The sequence below is a fragment of the Carya illinoinensis genome, chromosome 9 (assembly GCF_018687715.1).
Source record: "Carya illinoinensis cultivar Pawnee chromosome 9, C.illinoinensisPawnee_v1, whole genome shotgun sequence".
Taxonomy (NCBI): Eukaryota; Viridiplantae; Streptophyta; class Magnoliopsida; order Fagales; family Juglandaceae; genus Carya; species Carya illinoinensis.
The window spans coordinates 6,503,225-6,521,560 of NC_056760.1; the positions used below are offsets into that span (position 1 = coordinate 6,503,225).

An 18,336-nucleotide genomic window follows, 5' to 3' on the forward strand; every position below is an offset into this window, starting at 1 on the left:
GCGGAGACTTGAAGACCTTTTATCATGCACTTTTCAGGGGGAGTAACGTCTTGAAGACCTATGCTGATTGTACTCTTTTTCCTTCGTTAAGATTTTATCCCACTGGGTTTTCCTTCGCAAGGTTTTAATGAGGCAATCTTAAAACATTTTACGGTACATATGAATATTGTACTCTTTTTCCTTCGCCATTGATTTTTTTCCCACAGGGTTTTTCCTTGGTAAGGTTTTAACGAGGCATATTCATTATATGTGGTCATCCAAAAGGGGAGTGTTGTAAAATAACATTGTAAAATTGTATGACCACCTTGAGCTAGAAGTCAAATGCACAGTGCATAGTACCAGCATAGTACTGCATAGTAACTGACATAGTAAATGGCCGACATCGCACAGTATGCATAGTGCCAGCATAGTACTGCATAGTAATTAGCATAGTAAATGGCCGACATCGCACAGTACGCATAGTGTCAGCATAGTACTGCATAGTAACTGGCATAATAAATGACCGACATCGCACAGTGCATAGTGCCAGCATAGTACTGCATAGTAACTGACATAGTACATATGCATAGTAGTGCATAGTAACTGGCATAGTTCCCTTTGTACGCCTATATATATCGTTGAATTCTTTAAGAAATTCATAAGTTTCATAACTTCTCTGAGTTCTATCTCTCTCTCCTTTCGATAGTATTATAACAAATCCAATTAATACCAATTTCTTTTTGTACCGAGGTTGATCGTGACGTTGCCCATAAAATACATGCATTCGATCTAAATCATATTCATAGACACAGAGGAACCCATCCATCCTGCCTTGAAGTCCTTTGCTTTGATTTCGGGTTAAAATTGACGAGAAATTTATTATATTTAAAAAAGAAAAGAAAAAGGTTCAATGCCTGGCAGCTAGATGGTCCCTCTTGCTCCCTCGTCCTTATCCATGACACGTGGGCCCATTTACCATTTATCTTCATTTTGGATTAAAAAAAATAAAACTAATTAACAAGCAATAAAAACACTATAAATATATATATATATATAATATTAACGATAAAGGTAGCTGATCTATCACCAGCGTTTAGGGCTGGCTGATTGACTTACAAACATCAGCTTGCAACAGTAGTACCTCCGCTCCAAATCTCAGCGTTACTGATTACACAATTTTTCAAGTCAGATCAGAAAGCAAGCTCGCTTAGCACACGCAAACATAGTACCGAAGAAATTAACCGACACTGGAACACCGGGAATAAAGAAGATAAAGCGCTATTTACATGCGACCTTGGGTAACCAGTCACCTCAACGATGTTCGCTCCGGGTCTCTCCACTGTAGAGCCTGCGATCAACGTATAACCCACTTCATCTTATAGTATAAAACAAATCAAGCTCATCGCCCATCAGTCAGATCCAATTAATTCATGACCCGATTAAAAAGATCATAAAACATCTCTTGTACACCAATTAATTTTCACAAAAGCTTGTTTTTCTCTTTGGGTTTGTTTGAAATTCTTAAGAACAAAATATTTGCACAAATTAATAAATAAATAAAAAATAGCAAATAATCGTTGAGATCGGGTGTTCCTATCTGATCAGGAAAAGAGTTTCACTGGTGGAGCTTGGGGATCAGGCGCTGCCAAGCAATCGTACGTGCATGCAAATGCTTTGAATATATATGTACGTACCAGTCATAGACGGTGGGAGAGTTGGGCAGTGGCTTGTCAAAGAGTTCGGCACCGATGCCCTTGGTGGCAAGGTTGCTACCCGGATGGAATACGCTCCTCCAAACGTTGTCCTTACGAGCCGTAACTGGTGTTTTCGGCGTAGCCGGGGTCCCTGGGCTCTCCGGCATTGACATCGACCTCTGGTACTTGCTCCCCTCTCCTTCCATCTCTAAAACCAAGCAAAAACAACAACAGATATAACTACATACGTACGTAACATGCACGTACACGCACGAACCTAAACGATCCAATTCATAGATGAGCACGAATATGAAGTATGGTTTCTATGTACCTTTAATGTTCAAGGGCTTTGGGGGGGTGATTTTCCTGAGCTTGCCGAGGCCACGCTCAGGCTGAGGTCCAGCCACAACATCGTCCCAAAGCTTCTCCAGTAGAACCATCCTTGCTCTTTCACTCTGTAATAGGGGCAAGTGTATCTGAGGTCACATGTTTATATGGGAAAGGTTGGTGCTCCGATATCTCTGTAGTCTGAATTTAGAATTGCAATTTCCAGATGGGTTTTTACTAAGTCCAAGTGTCAAACTTTACGCTTACAGTTCGAAAGGGTAAATTATGTGTCACTGGAAACAAGGAAACTTATGAGTGGGAATAGAGACGTAGAATGCCAATGGATAAGGACGAGAGTTGGGAATGGAGGGGCCCGCAAAACAATATCTCTCGAAGACAGGACGAGAGTAGGTCAGGGGTTGCTTTATAAGTGTGCTTATTTAATTAGACAAATGCTTTTTTTCTCTCGAAAAATGTGGGGTCCATCAATGTTAACTTAAAGCCGGGGTCCACCCCGATGGGAGAGACGTGTCATCTGAATGTGACAAGGTGCGCCCCACGCCTTGGAGTATGGGATTCCAATGTGACAAGGTGGTGGCTGAGAATATTGGTAATGGTCTACCTAATTATTATTAAGTTTAAAATTTAGTTAAAATTTTATTTTTTAGACTATAACATCAATTTATAGTTGATAAATTTATATTAAATTAGTCATCTTAACTATAAAATAATAATATAATATTATATATTTTAATAATATTTAATTAATTTTTTTTAATATTTTATAAATACACTTTATATATTAATTAATAATTTTATTAAAAAACAAAATGTAATAATTTATTTTAATATAATATTTATCTGATTATTTTAATATGATAATTTATTTCAATATGATAAAGAACAAATGAGAGGTCGATAAAAAGAATAAAATAATTATATAGAGATTGAATAACAACTCTTTAATAATGAAGAGCCTTCTTAATTTAATATAGGTTAAATATTAAGTTTTGAATTTTTGACTAATCTAATATGAAATCTTTTTCCCACGTCTAACTAAAGTTTAAACTTGTATTGATATTTGGTTAAATCATTATTAATGCTCGTACAGATGACACGTTGATTGCCTTATAGTTACAATAGGCCATGATATTTTGATGGCCTATAATTTGATGAGAAGATTATGTTGATTGCTATTTTCACTCGCCAAAATTCTCTAGATTTTATAAATGCGTTGTATAGTTCATAAAAAGGAAAGCAATGATGAATTTCACTATTTCAGGTGCTCAACGTATTTTCCTTTTTTTATTGCTATATTTGAGACGTCATTGTTGTAAAATATTTCTTTAAATAAAGATACACATAGCTATGCATACTGTTTTAAAATTTAATTTAAGTATCTCTTTTTAGGGTGCCACCCGTACTCTTGAAAATGGAGCCGCCGGCTCTGGCCCGCACCCCACATGGACAGGGGGAGATTCGGCTGTGTTTGGTCTCTTCAACACTTCTCACTACTATTCATTACTTTATTATTATTTTTCACTTACTTTTTTTACTATTTATTACTTTTTACCTACTTTTTATTACTATTCATTACTTTATTATTATTTTTCACCTATTTTTTATTACTATTCACAACTTTCCTCAACACTTCTCAACACTCAAATCCAAGAGTCCCGAAACCCGTCCTGGCCCAATCCGCATGCCGTGGGGTGAATTAGCTCCCACAATCGTTTGCCCACCCCGTCCAAACCCCACCACCACCCAAACCATGACTCAACCAACTTAAAAAAATAATAATAATAAAAATAAATAAAATAAATAAATCAAAAAATCAAAATCCAATAATCCAACTCAGGCAAAGAGAGAGACACTTGGGGTTGGGATGCAGGGGCGACGACCGGAGAGAAACTATGACGGAAGGTAAAATAAAGAAGAAAGTTGAGAGAGAGAGAGAGAGAGCGCGAGTTAAATTTAAACCAACCCTAATTTAAAACGGTGACTTTTTTTAGAGTTTTCCCCAATACATTGTCTTTTGATTTAAAAAAAAAAAAATTACTTCAGATAAAACGCCGCTTAATTAAAAAAAAAAAAATTGATTTATATATATATATATATATATAACTGGGACCTAGGCTAGGCAGGCCTACGTCCAGCCTGGATCCTGTCCCTTGGTGCCCAGTTGCATGCGGGCGAGTCCGTCTACGGAAGGGGGTTCCCACCCCTGCCAGGCGGGGGCTTGATGGGGGTAGGCAGGGTGGCAGAGCCCCGCGCCCACCCCTACTTTTTATCTAGGCTAGAGAAACCTTGTGGAGGAATATTTCATAATGATTGCTGTTTGGCATCCCTGCTTTTCTCTTCTTTTCTTCTTGAACGGAGATTTCTTCTGATCACAGAAAAGGCTGTTAGCCACACTCGGCAGAGTATCAATCAAAATAAAACAGCACTTAGGAATTAAACAAGTAGCCTAGCCAAATTTCAACGTTACAGATTTCAACCATATGAAATGGTCACAGCCCAAAAGCTTGAAAGTTTTGATCATCCGGCTGCCAGTGTATAGATTTTGCAGGCTAAAGCCCAGCCCCCCTCTCTATCCCAAACGCGATTGCAGTCCGTTGATAACGATGGATATCGTTATCATTGCCACAATTTTTAACAGAAGACACTTACCTAGGAATCTCCACCAATACATCATAGTAATGTTCCCTATGCCCATGGCATGGCCGAATAAGTGGAATCGAACCCCAATCCTCCACTAAGATCTTTCCACCATTCCTTACTTCCAAGTGTGACTAACCATGTTATCCTCGTACGCATCAGCAACTTGAGCCATCCTTGGAAGTACGTATTGAAACATACTAATAAGCTTTCTTGGGGTCGTTTTCAGCATTAGCAGGCAGGGGATCCATCAAGTTTGAGAACGATGCATAAAACTATAACAATTCTTTGGTATTTCCACCAAAGTGAAAAACGAAATTCAAGATGCTTGGAGTAAAAAGACCAGAGGACAAGACAATCGGAATCTTATCTACTTTGAACTTCCAAATTTCCCATAGTTAAAATCATTAGTACTCACTGTTGTAGTTTTAAGCAAATGTATGCGTTTCGCTTTTATCCTGATTCCTAAACTTCAGCAATCCGCATCTCCCACACCTACCGGCAGGTGGCGGCAATAAGATCAGGACCAAACAAAAAGGTAAATCCAAACAGACCCAATCCAGTGTTCTCTAAATAAGCACTAATCCCAGCAAACCAAGGTGTGTCATATAATCAATGGCAACCCACCTTCAAAACAAGATATCTGTGGATGTTGCTGCAGACAATGGTTCATCTGACTCACTCTCCTTTGCTGGCTTCGTCAGTATTCAAGATCAGCAATCAAAATCACCTCCTGACATCAGTGCCAAACAAATAAAAAAGACCCAGAAATTTGAATTTTGTCACACTGGACCAGGTGTGACTGCAACTGATTCAATCAAATATTCCAAAGCTGACCTGTTGATTCCAATGGTCACAACGAATCTCGGATGACCACTACTCCGTCTTCCCAAGGCCTGTTACCAGCAACTAATCGCAGCAGCCAGAGATCAGATGACAGAGAGGGTGGCATGAGCATCTCTGATAAACCAAATCACAAGGTGAGAAACAAGGCAAAGAAAGAGTGCACTGCAGCAAGCTCATCGTTTGGCCTGAAGCTATTCCAGTCATTTCTATCCCCTTGCAGGCAATGCCAAGCAGATACACCAACTGTGAAAGCCCGCACAGCGCCAGGAGAAAATCTGAAGATACATTAACCCAAGGCTGTCTCTTTTCAATTTTTATCAACATTGAGTTCATCGAGAACTCATTTCACGTTAGTTTAAATAAAGATTTTGCTTAGGAGGCTATAGGCTTCAATTCAAATTTTAACCTCGAGAGTTTAGGCTTGTCTAAGGCAATTCAGCCCAGGTATTAAGTCAGCAGCTCTCAATAAAACTTCAGATTTTTATTTTCTTCCCTAAAAGTAAACAACTTAGGCACTAATGGCAATGTAACTATATGATCAATTACCTAGAAGTTGCACAATTTTGCGATTCAATTTCTCCTTAGCTTCACATCATTTCAGTTGCATTTAATATTTATAAACATGGCCCCAACAGTCAGTATACTGAGAACGCTCCCACACTATGTGTGTGTGTGTGTAAGCACCAATACAGACAAGATTATTCACCATTAAACTCCCTTCACTAACCACTCTGCTGTGTTTGGGTACTGAAAATACTTCAGGTATTCTCAACATACTCCACTACTAATCATTACTTTATTATTATTTTTCACCTATTTTTTACTACTATTCATTACTTTTTACTACCATTCAATATTTAATTATTACTTTTTTATTATTTTTTTACTACTATTCACAACACCAACACTTTTCACTATCCAAACCCAACCTTAATCTTTTTTCTTCTTTCGAAAAATCTCCTTTACTGTCTTCTTTTATTACAATTTCACTTCTTTTCTGCAATACCACATGCGCAATACTATTTAACTCTCATTCTATGAAACATGTAATGTGGCAGTCAAAACCTGGGAACTAAAAAGCATGCTGGGCCTTATAGTTAATATGACCTTATCACATTAGTTCTAAAAGAGATGCAATAGGTGGCACAACTCCTTGGAATACCTATTCTCCACCATAATTTCAGGCAATCAATCCTCCTGATTCAAATGGTCAGAGACTAAACCCAATATCTATTTACCTCTTGATCATAAATTATCCTGCATCTTTAACATGCCACTTTCCCTCATAATAGTCTCCCGTAAAAAATAATGCAATCGACAAATAAAAGATGTTTTGGGATGGGACCTCCTCATGAATATGCTCAATCAACCTTTAAAGCAAAGTTTAAAAGGCCCTGTTTGGAGTCTACGGCAAACTAGAGAGGTGATTCTTAGGAAAATGTCCAAAGAATAAATATCTCACGAGTAGTGTTCAGTCCTATGCACAAAAAAGGAGTTTTCTGGAATGAAGGGAGTGGTAGAGAAGGGACATATGGAAAGGAAACCAGAGAGAGAGAGAGAGAGAGAGAGAAGAAAATAGAATCAAATAATAAAGGAAAATACACTTTCCATCCTCTTAACTAATATGCATTTTGCAATTTGCCCTATAAACTACCAAAATTAACATATAGTTAGAGGGTACATGTGCCAATTTTGACAGTTTATCATGCACATACAAAAACATGTTAAGTATAGGGTTAAACATATTTTTTCACAAAAATTAAAATAGTCTCTAGGTTTTCAATTTTATCACTTTATGAGTTCATAAAATTTAACAATTACATTCTTCCATCATATTTCGTTATATAGACTAACAATCGTAGCATTGTCAACATGTCACCAAAGCCATGTGGCATGCAATGAGAGTGTGACACTTGTCAGATTTTGACGTATCAGCTCTAAATAATTAAAAAAGAGACAGAAAATGCATCCCTCTCCATGCAAGGAATGGTAGAGGGGTGAGACCCCCTCCCTCCCATCCCAGCCACTCCCTAGAGTGGCTGTTAAAGAGCCACCCTGTGAAGGGGTGGGCGGCCAAACCACCCATTCACAGTGTGAGTCTGGCTACCCTCTCATAAAGTGGCCCATCAACCACCTTCTAGGCCATTCCACAAGGAGGGTCTCTCCAATGGCCACTTAAGGGGAGTGGATTGGGAGGGAGGGGAAAACCTTCGTCTGACAGCCTTGTTGAGCCATCCCATGTGGGAGGGAAGCTTTTTTTTTTAATTTCTTCTTGTTATTTGTAATTATATTTTTCAAGTTGGGGTTTTTCTTGATTACTTGTATGGTTCAGAAGGATGCAATGGATGAAGTGCCAGTGAGGGTGACACATTGGGAGAGGTTTGGCTTGGATGAGAGAGAGAGAGAGAGAGAGATCACATGTATGTAATAGAAGTCAAGAGTAGGTTCAAAATCATCGTTGACTTTTGATTTTGAATAAAAGGCTGTTTGACAGAATCTTTAATAATGTGAGCACCATAATACCAATATAGAGTTAAACAATTGCCCATAATGTGAAAACATATTATGATAACATGCATTCAGTCAAACTTAATAAAGCAAAGGCATGTCATAAATACAGATTAGACAAGTACCTCACTCCACAACAATCTCCAGATATGAGCGTCATAACGATGTCATCCATAAACACTGGAATCTGAAAACCATAACTAGAAACTATGACTTTTTTTTACAAGTAATGGTGAATTTTATTGATAATAACAATAGGCGTAGCCCAATTACACAAGTCGATAACTAGAAACTATGATAACCAGAATCAATAATGAAACAAAATTAAACCTCTCATATAATGCCCCTGTATCAAAACAATTGATCAAGAAATCATAGGTTAAAATGCCCATAAATTTCAGGTATCCACAGGAATTTTAAGGAACAGGTTTGTTGGCAACTTCCATCCCACGTGGAAAAAAAAACCAGCAGATCACGAGTCCAAATCTTATCTAACTGACCAGTATTTTTTCTTTTAGCAAAAGAAAAAAGAATCAAAGACACTAGGAAATTAAAAGCGGAACAAAGCAGTTAAGTGACTCAAAATAGACGGGTTTAGGAAGGACCAAATATGCATTTTAAGAAAGTTGCAAACCATGTAAGGCCCGTTTATTAGAAGCCAACTAATTTAAAATCAAGGCAATACTTGTGTACCAAGGCAATAATAATATAACTCGTACAAAGCAGAAAGAGACAACATGTACAATTTAATTCAAAATGGATTGAAACAGGAAATAAATATACTTAATGAAGCAACACTCAAAGGAAAAAACCATCACGTATCATATGTTGTCTTAAGTTTGAATCACAGAAAACATAGCCTCAGATAAACCGATGATGACCCTCGATTCTTTGCATGCACATGAAAGTTTACAAACAAAAAGCACATAGCCTAGCGTCTTAAGATTTGCCATATTTGTCAACATATCCCTGCAAATAAAAAATTGATTGTCAAATTCCTAGAACAAATTATGTTCCTATGATATTTCTTACCAAGTACCTACTTTCTTCAGAATTAGGGCACTCACCTCAACAAGTTTTGCAATTTTTGGACGGGATGAAGAGAGATATTGCTTCACTGATTCCAAGGTGGTTGGAACTTGATGGGACTGTAAGGCTCTAAGAACCTTGTCAACGACTTTTTTAACTATCATGTTATGTGCATCCTTGTTGAGATGGCCATCACGCCAATTTGGTTTCAACAACTCTTTCACTAAATCTATAAGAGCAGCACGGAAATGTCTCCCTGCTCTTGATTCTCTGTGCGTATTTCCATCAATCTTATTCCTGACATCCATTTCGTTGTCTGGTCTGGCCCTACTTACTTTTAAGTCCTCTTGATGCATTGACACATCATTTTGATGACTAGAACCATGATCCTCGTTACTCATTTTTGTCATATCTTTGACACGGGAGGGGCCCAAGGGATTCTCTTCTTTAGGCATTGTCCCATTTTGGCAGTCAACAGCAGAAGTTCCTACTGTCTCTGCTTCAGTTGTAAGAGAAACTCTTTCACGAGAGTCTTTTTCCAACACATTCTCATGAAATTTATTATGAGAAGATACTGAAGTTGTCTCATCGTTGCATTCCGGGCCCAGCATACCAGTTAATACAGAATCATCATATTTCCTCAAACGTGATGCATCCATGATGGACACCCCATGACCACAAACAGAGACTCCAAAGGATTGATCTCCTATCCTGGGTAACTCAATACTATCAAGAAGAGGATCATATTGGCGTCCTTGAGATGGTGTACCAATAGGAGGAATAAAAAAGGATGGCTGGAAAGGTACTGAAGGCTCCCAATCATTTGAAGAAAACTTTGTTTTATGTTCAGTAGATTTCAGCCGTACATTGGTTATAGGTAGATTTTCTGATTTAGAATCATAGAAGGGAGAAGAACTACGAAGCAAGGAAGAGGAATGACTAAATGGTGATGAAGATGCTCTCCAGGAAGAGATACGGTGAGATAGCAACATGCTAGTACTCAGAAAAGAACTATTTGAGCTCAAATTCAGAGAATGGATCTTATGTGGTGAATTCAAGTCACTGTGTATATGTTGGCTCCAAATACTACCCATTTCAGCCATACTGCTTGAATGAGAAGGGAAGACCCCACTGCGGTAATTGCTAGACAACAGAACAGAGCCACTTGAAGAAAACCTATAGTCAGGAAGTGAGCCGTTCGTTACTATAGAACTGACTCTACTGTTAGATGAAGCATGGTCACCATAATTATCAGCAGGCCAGTTATGCCTCTCACCATCTCTACCTACATCCTTATACGAGACAAAGACGGGGGACCTTGATCTTTCTGAAGACAACTGTGAAGAAAATTCCAGACACTTTCCAACTGAAGATGCCTGTGGCTCAGGAAAACCAGGGGACCTCGATCTCTCTGCAATGTCTCTCAAACCTGTAACAGGAAATGCTACTTATCAGGATCATCATGGTAGAAAGGGATCTTGGACATCCATACACCAAAGGATATATGGTATACCTTCATCAACCTGAACTTTTTTCCAATTCAAAGTAGATGCATCTGCCTCGGGCTTTTGAGCAGTATTATGCAAAGCATCTTTTATATGAAGAAACCTACATGAACTACCTCTGACACACCACCCTTGTGCAAAAAAGTCACAAATAACCGCTGGGCGTTTGTTTCCATCTTTAATCTCAGCATCAGGGGACAGACTTCTAATCCTTGTATCAGGAGAGGCCAATCTGGAAAACCTAATGCTTAATTGGAATTGGCTCATGTGACATTTTGAAAATGGTGAAAAAAATAAGAGAGAAAAATGTTGGCAACACCCACTTATGCTTTTATGGTTTTTGACCTAAGACCTACATTCTCTATATTGGAATGTTGAGACCCAAGTTTCACTTCATTTGAAATTTAAGACTCCAACCTCAATTTCCATCAATTTTGAATGAAAATGGGAGATGTGACCATTTAAAGCCGCATGTTGTAAAATAAAAATTAGGAAATATAAAACAACAGGGAAAAAAAAAAAAAAAACTGAAAGATGAAAGACTGAAAAAATAATCTAGGAAAAATAAGGAACCTTCCACCGCCCTAAAGGCCACACCAGGAGCAGCAGAAGTACACAAGGGGGAGATCCCCCCCCCCCCCCCCCCCCCCCCCTTTCTCTCTCCTTCTAGAGCACGTTGGGGAGATCCACGTGCATGGTGGAGGAGAGAGATTCCTCCACTATGTGATGGAGGGGGAATCTCCCCTCCCTACCATGTGGAGAGGGATCTCCCCTTTCGCATAATAGAGGAGTGACTCCCCCCACCACGCCCTTCACCACCACCCCAAGCCATCCCCAGAGGGCATCTGGTGGAGGATTCTGTTTTACTTTATTTTTTTTAAGTATTTTTAATTTTTGTTGCACAGATCAGACACATGGCATTAAAGGGCTATATCAGAAGCTTCCATACAAAATTAATGAAAATTTATATCAGAATCACAATTTTGAAAACAAGTACATTTCATATCTCAATATTTCAAAATTAAAAGCTTGGGTATTAACGTGAAACACCAGAAAACCAAAGGGTTTCCTAGGGAAATTATATTTTTTCATTCAAACTGCCATTATTTTCAATTTGCACCCTGAATTACCAAAATTGTCAATTTCTGCCCTAAGCAGCCACATTTTTGGCAATTTGCACCCTTGATTATGATCTGACCGTTGCAGTTGTAAAGCTTGTCCTCTTTTTCATTGATCTTAACAGGTCATATCTTGATCAATGATGCAAATTTCCAGAAATTGGTAGTTTATGGTGCAAATTTAAAAAAGAAAAATAGGTAGTTCTAGAGTGCAAAAAATGCAGTTTCCCCATATCTCCTAAAAGAAAAACCCACCACAAGAGATCATAAGCAATTTAAACACCATGGCTGTACAAAAGGTTAAATTTAAGAATAAATTGCACCAACATCACTTAACCTTGATTCCAATCTCTTTTTGCCATGTCCTGATTGCAAGTCCAATTGCTTTCTTTCTTCATTGGTATTCATGACACCATTGGCCTCCTCACCTAAGTGTTCTTTCATCAAGATGGCATCAACCATCACATTTCCAGTGATGCTAGAAAGAAAGTTGGTTTTAGCATCGATACTGTCCTTATTGCACAAATATCCGTTGCTTTCATGATGTGCAGCACTTTGATATTTAGACGCTCTCTCTTTTGGAACCAGAACTTTCCTTGATTTTATATACTTTGATTTCTCATAGCTTAAGCCTGATTCCTCTTTTTGTGTTGTTGATGGCTCATTTGAAGGACGAGAAAAATGGAAATTACCACGACTTTCTTCAACTGTAAGGGTGTCAGATGATATCTTCACTCCATATTTTTCTAGAGCGGGAGAACCTGGTTTTAGTATCTCGCCATGCCCCTCAAACTTCACATCTTGACTAACATCTACATGGAAGAAACATTAAATCAAGAAATAAAGGAAAACATTCATCCCCTCAAAATAAGCTTGGAGCAAGAATTAAATACCATATTAAGTCCTAAAGGACTACTATCAAGCTATCAGTGTTGAAAGAAAGTGGGATATTCAAAACAAAATGCGCATACGAAGACCAGTTGGAAAGGATGCAATGAGAAAAATGAAAAGGGCTTAGTCCCTAGCACATGAAAAACTTACTAATAATAGGCATGAACAAAAGTGAAAGGGAAAAATTAAAGTCAAGATCTAATATGATATAGATCCAAAAATTCCATAAAAGACCAGGAAGACTACCTCTAATTGCACTCATCCAATAAAAGACTTCAAATTGACCACTGAAAGCTCCATTCCACTAGAAGACCTCTCCTTCCAAATGCAAAATATAATGGACACAAGTATAACATGCCACAGCGAGCTGCTTTGGTGCCCATTGAATCGATCAATTTGAAAAGCCAATGAATCCACCAATGATCTAACCATAACCCTCCAAAATCTTAAGCAAAGGATGGCAATTAATTCTTAGACCAGTTTGCACATGGATGGCAAAGGTTGTCAAACTAAAGTCACTAGAAGCATGTAAGATCTTGCTTGAGCGATTGTGGTTTATTTTTCATAACTTTAGATTAATAGGATTTTATGTCTATTTGAACTCTTACAAAATATTTAAGGTTGATTTTGGCCAAGGAGTTATGTCATTTTTTCACATTTTTACTAATAAATTCTTTTGAGAGATTTTTCTTCATATTCTTGTGACCCCAGTATTAATTCTTTAAGTTTTGCAGAAGAGTTGTAAGATCTTTGTGTTTGCAAATTCAACTTCCACTACACTATGCCATATCGGTTGGTATCAAATCATTTGCTCTTCATAGCACGACATGCAGAGAAGCACGTGGAGGATGAAATGCATGGATTGGCAAAGTTTATGAACATGATAAGGCAACACAAGATGAGTAATTAGAGGAGAGCGTTCAACCGATGGAGATGAAGCTTGATGCACTGAAGGTGAGGCTAGATGTGCTTACCATACTATAAGTTTTCTTGGCCGTTGATAATCAACCTCAAAAACATCTACCAGATCCATCTCACGTGGGGAGGAGGATAACCTTGGGGAGATAGACTCTACAATAGATTGAGACTTCTCATCGACCTACTACATCTACATGTAGAGGAGGATCTAGTAGAGGAGATAAGTGTTTTGGTAAATAACTTAATATGGTAAAAATTCTTGGAGAGAATAGTACACACCATGGGTTTGATGCAAATCCTCAACAGGATAGTAAGATAATTAATTGTGGGTTTTAATGGGGTTGAAAGTTTTTTGTCAAGTTTTCTAACCAGCATCTTTTTATAGGCGTCAGTATGGTTGATGACAATGTGATTCTCTATAGTCAAGAAATAATCAATCCTTCTTGTAAAAATATTATGAGGAGTGAATTTTAGAGAATGAATAAAAGGCATATGATGAAGATTACTTTATCTCAAGTTGGTGCAAAAAATTCTAAATGGGATGTAGTCAAGCTGTGGTTTGGGAGAAAGAAGATTGATGACAGGTGTGATGATTCATCTTTTGCTATTGATAGGAACAAGATGGAGGGGATTGATTGCATATTTGAAAGATAGAAGCAAATATGATTTGGATTCAAGGATTAATTTTTTCCACCTTGGGGAGGATGATGCAAGCCAGTTCGCACATGAATGGGGAAAGGTAGTTAACCAAAGTGGAAACATTTTTGTCATGTTTCTATAGTGGAAGCAAGTTTTTGAAACGCCAGGGAGATAAATGCTTGTCTAGCGGAATTCCAAATATTTCACGAGACCGATGTTGGGTCAGGATGCACCAGAATTTTGCAAAGCGCTTAATCCAATCTCAATAACTTGTCCAGTGTCCACCCATTCCAATGTAAACGTAATGGTAGCCTTCCAGCATCGTATTTCTCCCATCTTCGGCTTGCCAGCCACTCTTAGATCTTCCACATGAAAACCAATGGGAGCAAAAGAGTAAAAGAAAGAAGCAATCACAAATTCAGAGTGTCGATTAGATCGTAACTTGTAGTAAACCTCCCACTCAAAAAATAGTAGAAAATCAGTCCCACTAAATAGAAAGTCTAAGTGAAAACAATTAAAATATAGGCAGTATCATCAGTAACTAATTTGGTTCTAATAGCTAGTATGACTATCAAACCGCTAAAAAATTTAATTTACTATTTTTCAACTATCTTTTTTTTTTTTGTATAACTATTTTTCAACTATCAAGCCGCTAGTTATGACCATCAAACACGTAACTCATACAATTTCCAATATGTAAAGATGAAAATTTCTCTGTCGCCACATTATGTCTCACCAAAAAAAAAAATGCACAAAAAAAAAAATTATAGTTTATATCTGCACAGAAGGAAAAAATCAATCACAATTCTGTAAGGAGGGAACAATAAAGCATAAATCTGAAAAGAGAAAAAAGAAATCAAACAGACAACGCTCACCCCAAGACCGCGCATAAACAACAATATCACAATCATTAGCATAATGCACTAAGAAAACAAATCAAGTACAGATCAAACTAACCGTTGGGATCCTTATCGGCTTGAATTGGCGAATTTGACAAATCCAACTCGTCCTCCCTATCCACCTCCACCTCCTCTACTACGTCTTCTTCTTTTTCAACGTTCCCATTTCCGTATTCTTCCGCCTCTTGTTCTTCCACTTCTTCATACTCCGGTTCTTCTTGCCCGTCGGTCACGATATCAGAATCTGAAGCTTCTACAGGATCTTCGTAGTCCTCGTCTTCGTCGGAGCGCGTGGCGTGGGAGTCCGAGGGATGCATCGTATAGTGAGAGTCCCTGGGATGCGGCGACGTAGATTCGGTTCGTACGATTGCTGGGGCAACGTTTTGAAGGTGAGAAGGGGGTCCGCCGGACGGTGAAGTGTGCTTCGGGGACCAATATTTTGGATACGAACCCGAGGTTCCCACGAAGAGTCGTTGTCCTGTTCAGGTTGGTCTTTTGATTCTATGGGGTTGCGAACGAGGGAGATCCGGCCAGGCAAAGCAGGCACCGTAAAAAGCCCCAAACTTGGAAGAAAATTAGAGCCTTTCCTTAAATTATACGACTTTAGCCAATTTGGGCCGCTGTTTTGGTTAAATAAAAACAGTCTTAGGTTTTCTTGTGCATCCAGTTTGTAGAAGCCCATTTTTCGAAGTTTAGATGGGCTCAATCATTAGAGATACTTAAGAGGTTGGGCTAAAGCTACTCATATTTCCCGTGTAAAATGCTTGGATTTCTATTTTTCTGGGCCTATAAAATTCTATGACTTTGATTCGAGCAAACGAGACTATGAAAAACAAATAAATAAATAATGCTAAACCCACTGCTTAATCCTCCCGCTGGCTGCTCTCACTTGATGTGGCATGTTCCCGTGACATCAATTTTAAATATTAAAAAAATTAAATTAAATCAATCGGCTTACTTTCTTTTTGTTCTTCTCTCTCAAATGACAAACCCTAATTCCACATCATAGCATTTTCTCATTCTTGCCTTCTTCGAATCATCCGTCCCAACTCCACATCGTAGAAAGCACAAAATATAATAATTGTTCTTGCTTGTAATGGATAGCTGCAACTTTAATTAATGAAGCATGATGCCATGTCCAAGAATACCTTGAAGCATTTCTAGTATAGATAGGTCAAGGAATGTCGAGTACAAAAAAACAAACAAATAAAGGAGAATATCAAAACTAAAAAGATGTTTCAAACCCATCAATTTTTACTGAACAGATTGGATGCCAGTGGAGATCTAATGGAGAAGCCGGAAGAAATGAAGGAAAACTTATCGAGAGTTAGAAATTTTTAAATTATGAAGAGGAAAAGAGAGGAGAGTCTTGTACTAGAGTCATATTTTAATTTATTATTTTTATAATTAAAAAAATCACGTGGCACGACATGTCAAACCGGGAAGGGAAAGCAGTAGAACTCATTGGTAGCTGTAGCATTACCAAAAAGAAAAAGGGGTCGCATGCATGATTGGCTGCAGTTACATCACATGAAAATACAAAGAAAGAGAATATCATGCATCCAAGAATCTAATCATGAAGAGCCCAACATCCACAATGCTCCACCGAAAACAAATTTAATAAAACCATATATAAAATCGTTGAGCCCAGAATCATGTCTTAACAAAAACAAGTTAAAACAATTTATAACTGTCCATTAGGTACGTTTATTTTAAAGCAATCTTAACTGAATTAGCAAATACAGAATGAAAGTATCCACCTAGCTTTTGAAGAATCGATTAATTATTTATAAGGTTGGTCCAACTAGCTAGCAGCCGGACTTGTTAGTTGTTGCTACTGGGCATCCTTCATATAATATAATATTATATGGTCTTGAAAAATAGTCCTTTTGGTCCCAAATGATCACATCTGTTGTGTATTTCAAAAACATGTTGCTTCAATTTAAAGCCATATTTGATTGAGTCGCCTTCAACCCCACAATTCAAGGGAGCGAGCACATGTTGCTTTGGCTGAGCTTTCACCCTTTAAAGTCTCCACCAACGTATTGGGTGTGCTATAGCTATTAGCTAGGTCCTTGGACCCCGATTGACGCGGCACCAGCTCACCATGACGATCCTTGAACCCGGGTTTAAAGGCACAAAACTGACAAGCTTTAAAATCATCTAAATGAAAAATGCAAGACTTACCGAGAATTGGGTTTCGATTGATTAATAAATTTTTTTATTTTTATGTTTTATTTAGTGATTAAAAAAATATTTTTTAATAATGTTATAATTTAAAAAAAAAAATTAAAAATATAAAAAAATGAATGAAAAAAATTAAAAATAAAAAGAAAAAAAATTATACTTCTGGAGACCCACCTCGTGCTGGTGGATGTAGCACTGCCCCTTCTAAATTACGTGTACCTGCTTCGCCTGACAGGGAAACATACCCTCAAAACGATTATGGTGAACGAAATTTGCCTTATATACTCACAGTTTCGTCCATTTTTTTTTTAAAAAAGAAATTAATTTTATTATTAAAAAACTAATTTTTTTTATATAAATGTAATATTTACTTACTTAAAAAAAAAAAAAAAGAAAAAAAAAAAAGCGCGTAACACCAAATATCCCTTCTATATATAATAGTGCGCAGCGCACCAAGTTGATATATTTCAAATTGCCAATCCACACGTCTAGTTCACCTCTCATGGACACGAATAGACCTGCTACAACTAAAAGAGGGATTTTTGTTTTTCTTTTTTTAACGTACAATGATTGACTTTAATCCCCAACTTTATGTAAAGTTTGAACAACGTTTCAACGTCTATCTTTTCAAGATTAGTTTCCTAAGTCCTAGTTTATAGTGTTGAGCAATAAATATAGCCATGTTATGCCCTTTTCGGAATATAAACCTATGACAAGATGGTCTTTTATTAACCAAATCCCAATTCTGCATCAACGCAAGAGATTTGGTACGTATATTAATTTATATATTAATATTAATTTTTTTATATTTAAAATTTAAATTATTATTATTTTTAATAAAATTTATTTTTTAATTAATATATATATTAGTATATAATTATATATATTAAATTAATATACATATTAGGATACAATTATATTTATAATTAGATTTTTACGTAGTGTAAACGCAACCTAAATTCGACTAAGCCAGCGCCCACTTTCGAGGCACGCTGCTTCGGCGCAGGTTGCTATCCGATGATTGCGCACCAATCCAAGCGAAAGAAAAGTCAAAAGGTCCTCAAGGCTCAAAGTGAAAGTCCCCCCTCTTCCGAATTCTAAAGACTATCCTCGACCGTCAGATTTACTATTAAGACAG

The 18,336-nt window shown here is 37.5% G+C and overlaps 2 protein-coding genes and 1 long non-coding RNA gene across 5 annotated transcripts; all 3 read right to left on the bottom strand.

Moving 5' to 3' along the window:
• Nucleotides 1-993: 993 nt before the first annotated feature.
• LOC122275001 (auxin-repressed 12.5 kDa protein-like) lies at nucleotides 994-2,266 on the bottom strand. Its single transcript, XM_043083895.1, has 3 exons — nucleotides 2,005-2,266; nucleotides 1,674-1,881; nucleotides 994-1,327 (listed from the first exon to the last, which is right to left on the bottom strand). Exons 1-3 carry the CDS (start codon nucleotides 2,111-2,113, stop codon nucleotides 1,291-1,293), a joined length of 354 nt encoding a protein of 117 aa, XP_042939829.1. The 5' UTR covers nucleotides 2,114-2,266; the 3' UTR covers nucleotides 994-1,290.
• A 2,158-nt stretch (nucleotides 2,267-4,424) lies between these two features.
• Nucleotides 4,425-7,510, bottom strand: LOC122275523. Its single transcript, XR_006228581.1, has 2 exons — nucleotides 5,496-7,510; nucleotides 4,425-5,391 (listed from the first exon to the last, which is right to left on the bottom strand). It is a non-coding gene; the product is annotated as an uncharacterized LOC122275523 (long non-coding RNA).
• Nucleotides 7,511-8,752: 1,242 nt separating this feature from the next.
• Nucleotides 8,753-15,577, bottom strand: LOC122275522 (protein FRIGIDA-ESSENTIAL 1). Of its 3 annotated transcripts, XM_043084625.1 has the most exons (6): nucleotides 15,070-15,208; nucleotides 12,802-14,474; nucleotides 12,002-12,476; nucleotides 10,555-10,787; nucleotides 9,080-10,470; nucleotides 8,753-8,981 (listed from the first exon to the last, which is right to left on the bottom strand). In XM_043084625.1, the coding sequence occupies exons 2-6, from the start codon at nucleotides 12,815-12,817 to the stop codon at nucleotides 8,952-8,954; spliced, it is 2,145 nt and encodes a 714-aa protein (XP_042940559.1). In that variant the 5' UTR covers nucleotides 12,818-14,474; nucleotides 15,070-15,208; the 3' UTR covers nucleotides 8,753-8,951. The 3 variants fall into 3 exon arrangements, with proteins under 3 accessions (XP_042940559.1, XP_042940557.1, XP_042940558.1); XM_043084623.1 differs by lacking the exon at nucleotides 12,802-14,474 and having other exon boundaries at nucleotides 15,070-15,577; XM_043084624.1 differs by lacking the exon at nucleotides 12,802-14,474 and having other exon boundaries at nucleotides 10,555-10,778; nucleotides 15,070-15,576.
• Nucleotides 15,578-18,336: the final 2,759 nt, after the last annotated feature.